This window comes from Callorhinus ursinus, unplaced genomic scaffold (genome assembly GCF_003265705.2).
Source record: "Callorhinus ursinus isolate GAN/ISIS: 27379988/994484 unplaced genomic scaffold, GSC_fseal_2.0 scaffold100, whole genome shotgun sequence".
NCBI lineage: Eukaryota > Metazoa > Chordata > Mammalia > Carnivora > Otariidae > Callorhinus > Callorhinus ursinus.
Genome location: NW_027397162.1, coordinates 762,233 through 771,365, shown reverse-complemented (window position 1 = coordinate 771,365; position 9,133 = coordinate 762,233). Strand labels below are relative to the sequence as shown.

The 9,133-nt window shown below is 45.7% G+C and overlaps 1 protein-coding gene across 1 annotated transcript in view; it reads right to left on the bottom strand.

Annotated features, from left to right (window-relative positions):
• Nucleotides 1–9,133, bottom strand: part of ZNF134 (zinc finger protein 134) — a 57,474-nt gene that overhangs the window by 19,892 nt on the left and 28,449 nt on the right. The window contains exons 2-3 of the mRNA XM_073888940.1: nucleotides 6,600–6,726; nucleotides 3,848–5,084 (exon numbers count right to left, since the gene is read on the bottom strand). Of these exons, the coding sequence (XP_073745041.1) occupies nucleotides 3,848–5,084; nucleotides 6,600–6,726 (1,364 nt within the window). The remainder of the gene's footprint in view (nucleotides 1–3,847; nucleotides 5,085–6,599; nucleotides 6,727–9,133) is intronic.

The following is a 9,133-nucleotide window of genomic DNA, read 5'->3' as shown; positions in this document are numbered from 1 at the left end:
TATCATTCAACACTTAGAGCACTGTCAAGTCATGAAAAGACAAGAAACTTAGAGGCATATTACTAAGTCAAAGAGGCCATTTTGTAAAGGTTACATACTGCATAACATTCTAGAAAAGACAAAGCTATGGAGACAATAGAAATATCTGTAGTTGCCAGAGGTTAGGCAGGAGGGAGGGACAATTAGTGGAGAATTTTTAGAGCAGAAACTGAAATTTTAGGCAGTGAAACTAATTTGTATGAACTATTATAGTGGACACATGTCATTATAATTTACCTAAACCCATAAAATGCACACCAAGAATGAACCTTTATGTAAACCATGGTCTTTGGGTGGTAACAAGTCGTTGTAGGTTCATCAATTATAATAAATGTACCACTGTAGAGGGGGATGCTGATAAAGAAGGAGACTATACATATGTGAGGGCATGGGATATACAGGAGATCTCTGTACCTTGTTGTCAATTTTGCTGTGAGCCTAAAACTTCTCTAAAAAAACCCCAAGATTTAGTTTTAAAAAGCTTTTTAAAGAAAGCTCAGGACAAGTTTAAAGGTGTTGAGTCTGTGATGTCTACTAGATGTCCAGGAACAGGCTGCAAGTAGATCATTAGATAGAGGATCCCAGGATTTTTACATGGAGATACACACTAAAGTTTTGAGCTTATAATATTTACAACCATGCCACTGCATAAGATGACCAACAGAACATAGACGGACTGTGAAGAAATAACCGATTGGGCTTTTATTCATTATAGTACGAAGAAAATGCTTTTTTTTTTTTTTTTTTAAGCCAGCATATTCAGTTAAGAATACAAAACAACAGCAACAACAACAAAAACCCCATGGTACAAAAGCTGCTGAAATGTTAAAGAAAATTTTAGACGTCATTATTGTGTTTTTAAGTTCATTAATGGTGATGGAGTTGTGAAGACAGAAACTCATACAAATGAGTAGAGAACTACATAGGAATTGAAGTAACAGAAACAAAAGGAGAGAAAATGCTTGTAAAAGTTTAGCAATAAAGGATGAGGGAGAGCAATGGTAGAAAAGAAAATGTACTAGCTCAGAGTGAAGGGTAGTTATTTTATGAAGTATACAAACTGTATTGATGTTTTTTGTCAAGGAGATTAAGAGACTGAAGATCAGTGAATGGTAATTAGTCAAGAGATTTGATATATCAAGAACAAAACCTCTCAGAAGCTAAGACATGGGAAAGTCATAGGTGGCATGGAGGGATTGATGCTAAATTGAGGGGAGGCATCATTTCCATTTCAACACAGGTAGCCCACAAGAGATTTTAGATTTAGGAGGCAGGGATGTTGTCAAACAGTATCAAATAATGATCTTCTGTTCTCTGTATAAATGTGGCAGAATATTAACAGAGACAAAAGTAATACTGGAGGAATTTCGTAAAGTAAAAAACAGATTTGGCATTCTTGAGATTTTAGTGAATATATTGAACTAGGAACATCAAGATGGACAGGCAAGTAACAGAAGAGCAAAAGGGGCTGCAGGAGTAGAGGACAGCTGGAAGATTGAGGTAAGGTCCTTGACTAGGATTTGGGAAGCTTTTAAGTGACAGATCAGTAATGACAGCTCTTTAAGTATATGGACTGACCTCTTTATAGCTAATTATTAGGACAATTCAGGATAGAAGAGAGGTCCTAGATTTTCTGGATTCTCCAACTAAACGATGTGAGGTTTGACGGTGGTGGCAATAAGGCCAATTAGTAATCAAAATATGGAGTCTTCTTTAGCCAATGGCAACAATGAAATGTTAGAGCAGTAATTGTTGAGCGCAGGGATGTACATGGCTCTAGAAAACGTGTTTGTGACCCCAGACGGTGGATCTGACTTTCCCCTCTATCTGCGACCAGCTTATGCTCCATGATATAAATGGCAGCCATGTGCCACTGGGCCAAGGGTTATTGGGGTAGGGTGCAAGTACACTTCCCCAATTTTTTGGATCTAGTGGTTTTGCTGTAAGGAAAGTTCCCATTAGAATCATTAATAGGAATTATGTATTCTGCTACAAATAGCCTATAACACATCATACCACTGAGTCCATATATGAATTGAAGTGTGGTTAGTGTACAAAGCAAAAATAAGATTTCAAGAAGCTCTTAGCATCTGGATGTCAGATCAAAGATTGCAGATTGGGGTATAAACAACAAAACACCTTAGAATTGTATCTCAAAAAAAAAAAAGAATTGTATCTCAGCTTTGCAAGTGAGGCTCTTTTTTGAGATGATGACTGAGCAAATGGAATATGGAGAATGCTGCAGAGGTTCTCTGGGCTGATAAAAATCTAAGTGGACATTGTGCAATGAGAAAGTCACCATCAATGGTGTCAATAAGATTTCCATTACTAATGAGACCTTTTATTTTTTTTTCAAAGATTTATCTGAGAGGGAGGGAGGGGGGAGAGAGCGAGAGAGCACACAAGCGTGGGGGAGGGGCGGAGAGAGGGAGAAGCAGACTCCCTGCTGAACAGGGAGCCAGATGCAGGGCTCGATCCCAGGACCCCGGGATCATGACCCAAGCCTAAGGCAGACGCTTAACAGACTGAGCCTCTCAGGCAACTACCCTGCCCCCATGAGGCCTTTTAAAACTGGTCTTAAGCGGTGCCTGGGTGGCTCAGTTGAAGCATCCAACTCTTCCATTTCAGCTCAGGTCATGATCTCAAGGTCATGAAACTGGGCCCCATGTCAGTCTGTGCGCTCACTGGGGAGTCGGCTTGGGATTCTCTCTCCCTCTGCCCTTCACCCCAATCATGCACATGTGTGTACATCCTCTCTCTCAAATAAATAAATCTTGAAAACAACAACAAGAACAAAAAACAACCCTGCGGTGCCTGGGTGGCTCAGTCTTTAAGCGTCTGCCTTCGGCTCAGGTCATGATCCCAGGGTCTTGGGATCGAGCCCTGCATCGGGCTCCCTGCTCTCGGGAAGCCTGCTTCTCCCTCTGCCTGCTGCTCCCCCTGCTTGAGTTCCCTCTCTTGCTGTGTCTCTCTGTCAAATAAATAAATAAATAGTGAGAGAGTCTCTGATATTATACTGTCCCCTTGAGGTCCTCAAGAAAGCTGTCTACCTCTCCACAATGGCAAAGCCCAACTGTTTTCAACCCACTCCACACAATGAATAAAAATCTTAAGATTAAATGTGACTTAATAAGACCTTTATTATTGCACAAATCAGAGCAAATGTGAGGCAGACAGGTCCCACATCAGTGACTTGGGAGGCTGGAAAATCCATAAAAAATATTGCATAAGACCAACAAGGCCATGAAGAGGTAAAACTTGCAAAATATCAGTGGTTCCTAGACTGAGTTCTTTGGGCAAAAAGTGGATCAGGTCCATGCCATAGTCAGAGAGAAGGGAATGGGAATCTCCCACCCCAGGGGTTCAGACTGATTTCCAGCAGAGAACGGGAGAGAGCACAAACATCTGTCTTCTCTGAGCATGCTAAGGTGACATGCATGCCATGAGGAGGACCTGCTAGGTGTCAGAGGGAGATAACTTCTGCCACAATTGGCAGTGACACAATTCTGGCAAGGTCTGAGCAGGTCAAAATATGAAATGCAGCTCCTGAAAACTCCTGATTGGAATGCATGGTAGATGGCTCCTCACAGAGGCTCTCTAGTGCCGTCACACTGAACAAAGAGACAGCAAATTCCCTGAAGATTTAAGGCCATTATCTTACGTGGAATTTCTTTTTCAGGCTGAATGGGTTTAGATCTCAGCTGAAGGTTTTTCCACATCTCCTGATTCATAAGACTGATGTGAGTCATGAAGTTTTTGGTGTTGAATCAAAGACTGTTAAATGAAAACTTTCTCAGGCTGGCTGCACTCCTGAGGCCTTTTTCTAGTGTGAAGTTTATGGTGTTGAATGAGGCTATAGTTTTGGCTAAAGGATTTCCCACATTCACTGCATTTATAAGGCCTTTCTCCAGTGTGAATTCTCCGATGTAGAATGAGGCTAAAACTTTGGCTAAAGGATTTTCCACATTCACTACACTCGTAAGGCCTTGCTCCCGTGTGAACTCTCCGGTGCTGAATGAGGCTGGAGCTTTGTCTAAAGAATTTCCCACATTCACTGCACTCATATGGCCTTTCTCCAGTGTGAACTCTCCGGTGCTGAATGAGGATAGAGCTTTGGCTAAAAGACTTCCCACATTCGTCACATTCATAAGGCCTTGCTCCAGTGTGAATTCTCCGATGTTGAACAAGGCTGGAACTTTGTCTAAAGAATTTGCCACATTCAGCACATTCATAAGGCCTTGCTCCGGTGTGAATTCTCTGGTGCCGAACAAGTTTGGATTTGCATCCAAAAGCTTTCCCACATTCACTACACACATAAGGCCTTTCTCCAGTGTGAGTACGTTGGTGCTGAACAAGTTTATATTTGAACCTGAAGGCCTTTCCACATTCACTGCACTCAAAAGGCTTTTCTCCAGTGTGGACTGTCTTATGCTGAACAAATGTATGCTTGTAGCTGAAGGTTTTCCCACATTCAATGCACTCAAACAGTCCTTCTCCAGTGTGAATTCTTTGGTGCTGAACAAGTGTACGTTTGTGACAGAAGGCTTTTCCACATTCACCGCATTTGTAAGAACTTTTTCTACTGTGAAAGGAACCCTCACACTTAGTACTGTTGTGTATACTCAGTACTGCTTTGGGAGTGGCCTGATGCTGGAGAAGTCCCAAACTGGCCAAGAAGTCCTTTTCAACCTCACAGGTGAAAGGCTTCCCTAATGAATGACTTCTATAGGTCTTCACAAAGGAAGCCCTGTCCATGTCCTTGGTATTGGGCTTTCTCCCACTGTGCTCATTCTGGTGTTGGTGAAGATCTGCACTGAAACAGAAGTGTTTCCCACATGCCACACATGTGTATGACTTCTCCCCAGTATGTGTTTCTTGATGCTCAGCCAGGTACAAAATATCTTTCATGACAGAAACACACATCTCACAGAAATGAACCTTCTCAGTGGATGGATTTGGCTCTGAAGACCTGATTTGTGGCATTCTTCCCAGAGAAACATTCTGTCCAGAAGGCACCTCCTCATGCTCTATGCCACACAAACAATCTGAAAACAGAGAAACGCTAGTAAAGTACGTTGTCTCTGGGGACAGGTGGCAGCCACATTATAAATATGTGCCTGACATACCAAAGAATGAATACATGAGACTGTTCTCAGGATGAAGGAGTTGGGAGGCAAGATGAGGAAGGGGCTGTTTTGCAGTACTGGGATTCTAAAAGGCTCCTCTAGGAAGTAGGGAGGCCTCACAAGATGAAAGAAGTTAAGAATGTGACGCAGCGGGCCCCTGGGTGGCTCAGTAGTTAAGTGTCTGCCTTCGGCTCAGGTCATGATCCCAGGGTCCTGGGATCAAGTTCCACATCGGGCTTCCTGCTCCAGGGAAAGCCTGCTTCTCCCTCTCCCACTCCCCCTGCTTGTGTTCCTGCTCTCACTGTCTCTGTCAAATAAATAAATAAAATCTTAAAAAAAAAAAAAAGAACGTGACGCAGCACAGTTAAGGAGAAGCAGGCAGTTTCCAACCTACTCCTCTCAGAATGACCTCCAGGAGGGGTGTTGCTCACATGTGAGTATTATGAAGACGTTTTTGTCCAGGAAGAGAAAAATGATTGCTAGTGAGTAGCTAGTGTTCAAGGACTATTGAGGATAGTGCTCACCAGCTGTTAAGCATGAGCCAATGCTGGGAACACTGCAATGGCAGCAGTGGAAAGGAATGGGCAACTGATAGATGTGGGAAAGTTGCCAGCAGCCAGGGACTAGAGGTCACAGTAAAAATGACAAACTAGTCAAGTATCAAGAATAGGGAAGAAAAGGCGAAAATGAGGTGTGGCCACTGGAAATGGCACAAAACACTAGTTTGAAGAAGTTCCTGGTATTAGGTGAACACAGCCCTGATGTCATGTCCTGTTTCAGCTGCCAATCAGCAGGGCCAGGCCTCCTCTGGCTCCTCCTGCCATGGCAGGAGTGATATCATTCTGTGAAGTGCCCAGAAGTCTCCCCCACAACCCAAACTGAGCAACTACATGGGACGTAGATAATGTAAGTCCTAAGAGAAAGACAGAACATGTAAGTGGCCACTATCAGCCCACATGACAGATCACAGAAAACTAAACATTACAAAAAAAACCTCACACAAAGGTCTCCAAAAACAACCCATAGTGCACATAGTAGTGTCCATGTCAGTGATGGCAATTCCTGGCATATGCAGACATGTAGAACTATCAGAAGAAGGGCGCAAAACCTGAAGTAAGTAGGTACCATGGAACTGCAGAAATCACCCAGCCAGGGAGGGAGCAACCAAGGTGGGATCCATCTGACTGACTGCAAAGACTTAGAAGGATTACCTAGAACCCTTTGCTACTAGACTTCAGGGCAGCAGGTGTTGAGGTAGTAGGGAGAGAAAAGGGCAGGGCGAACAATCCAGTCCTAGCAACAACAGCACCTACCCAGGGAACTAGGAAAGGATGTAATGCCCATGGTCTGGATGGAAGCACAGAGCAGCCCACAGGGAAAAGCAGAAAGGCAAAGTTGCTACCCAGGTCATGGTGGCAGGTGCGATGGACTTACCCAGAGAAGTTATCAGTGCCAAGTTCTCCAGCATCACATCATGGTACAGGCGTCTCTGAGCTTCATCAAGGAGACCCCATTCCTCCCAGGAGAAGTACACAGCCACATCCTCCAAAGTCACATTGTCCTGTCATGTTGGGGACAGATGAAACCACAGCCTCCCTCCTGAGGACCCACAATCCACTCTCACACATCTACCCCATGCCCATCCCCTTCCCAAGCTCCCCACCTGAGAGGAGAAACCAGGACCTGATGCCATTGGTACTGCTCTTTCCTCATGGTTCTATTAGTCAGCATGCCCAGCTCTCAGCAACTGCAGGCAGGTAGGCAGAGAGACACCATCTACATTCAGGAACTGAATTACAGGGCTGCATCTCTTCCTGCCAGGCAATTTCCCTGGAGTCCTCCATATCATGCCTCACAATAAAATTTGGGGTCACCTATCATCCTTAAGTCTCCAATACCAGGGCCCAGGACCATCCATTCACACTCCCTCTCTCCACATGCACCTCTCACATCCTCACACCCCATAGATGCATCCCCACAGCCACTGCCAACTCCCTGCCCCACACCATATGCATCTCCCTGGACTTGCTCCACGCTACTTGGCACATGGCATGCAGAAAGAACTTGGCAAATTCAAATAGGATGCAGTACTACTCCAGACCTCCGATGGATCTCAACACCAGGGATAGCCCTGGATGCTGCTTCAAAGGCCTTCTCTGCCTGTCTCTAATTCTTGCTTCAACATTAATCACATGGAACTATATGTGAATTTCAGATACACACAACCCTCTCCCACTTCTGTGTGCACTTGCTGTCCCCCAGCAGCCACAACCCTCTTTCCACCTGACCCTCATTCAAAGCTCAGCCATACTGGTACCCATACCAGGCACAGTGATTCTCACAGATGACCACATTTGCCCCAGACCTTACACACCAGCAAATACCCCAGAACCCACCAAAGCTCACCACAAAATTATAGTAAACCCACCTTATCTCAAGTAGTTCTCTTTATCTATCTCACGTCCACTCTTCTCTTGGAAGTCTTGGCCACCTGCCAAGACCAGCCTCCCCACATACTCCCTTTGTGGGTATTTCTCTCCTACATCTGTACTTATGATACCCATAACCCCCAAACAGGTACCCGAGCAATAGATCCAGCCCTTGGAACTCTTATTCTTCTTTCTGACCCACTAATAACATTACTGCCATGAGCTGAATTCTAATTTCTAAATATGATCCACAGCTCCACCCTGGTGCACATACTAGTCACCACTTTCGGATGCCTCCATCCTAAACCCCACTCCAGATTTCCAGACCTGTGTCCAGTGCCCATTTGATGCCACGACTCACTTGGTCTCTGAAGTATCTCAGAATCTTAACATGGCCAAAAACAAAGCTCCTGATACCCCCAGTGGGGGATCACTCCTACTGCTGATTTTCCCATCTCAGTTGATCTAACTTCCACACTTCCTGCTGCTAAGACCAAACTTGAGTGTCATCTCCGACTCCTTCCTTTCTCTCTCTCATCCTCAAAATCAGCCCTTCTTGAAAAACGGATCCAGAATCCAACCACTTCTCCCACCTCCACAGCCAGCACTCTGGTCCATGAACACTCGCCTAGACTATCGCGGTAGCCTCTTCCCTGGTCACCCTTCCTCCTCCCTCAGTCCCAAAGTCTGTTTTCCACTCTACAACCAGATGGAGATATTTAAACCTGGGTAAGATCATCTCCCTCCTCTGTTCCAAATCTCCATTACGTCCATTATAGTCGCCCAACTTCTCAGGCAGCCATTTCCAAAACTAACTCCAGTCCCCCTGCTCTTTGTTCCTAAGAGTTCCTACATGCTGCGCCCTGTTCCCGGGATAAGCGTCTACACTTCTTTCCATTGGTGGCCAGGAGTAAGAACTCCATATAATCCCTGAGTCCATATAACCTGGAATCAGGATCACCCCCTGCCCTTGGGATCTCTCCCAGATCCCCAAACCAAAAGGGCTGGCAGAAGAGCAGGTGAAGAGTCCCAGGACACCACAATCCCAAAGCGGACATGGGTGGGATCCAAACCCGTGAGGGGAGGGACACCCTCCACTTCACCGTGTAAGTTCCGTAAGTGCTGCTTCAGCCTCAGAGAACTACGAACAGCAGCAAGACAGAGAGGCTGGGGACCATGAGTATTTCAACAGGCTCAACCTCCCCTGCACCTCTACCCAACCCTGGCGGCAGCCCTTGGGCGGAAAGGCTAAATCAACTCTGTACTTCAGTTCTCAGGACTCCCTTTTCCCAGTTCTGTGTCTTGGACTCAACCTCCCAGTGCCTCACCGTCCTCATCACTCCCGGTCCAGCCTCTTCTCCCTCTGAGCAGCCCTTGGAAACCTTTACGGCCCTAAATCAGACCGTGTCCCTCTTCTCGTCACAACCATCGACGGCTCCCAGGGCCCTCGGGACAGAGGTACGGCACCTCGGCCCGCCAGTCCCGGCGCGACCCCGCCTCACGCGCTGTCCCCTGCGGGCAGCCTCCTCCCGCCTCACG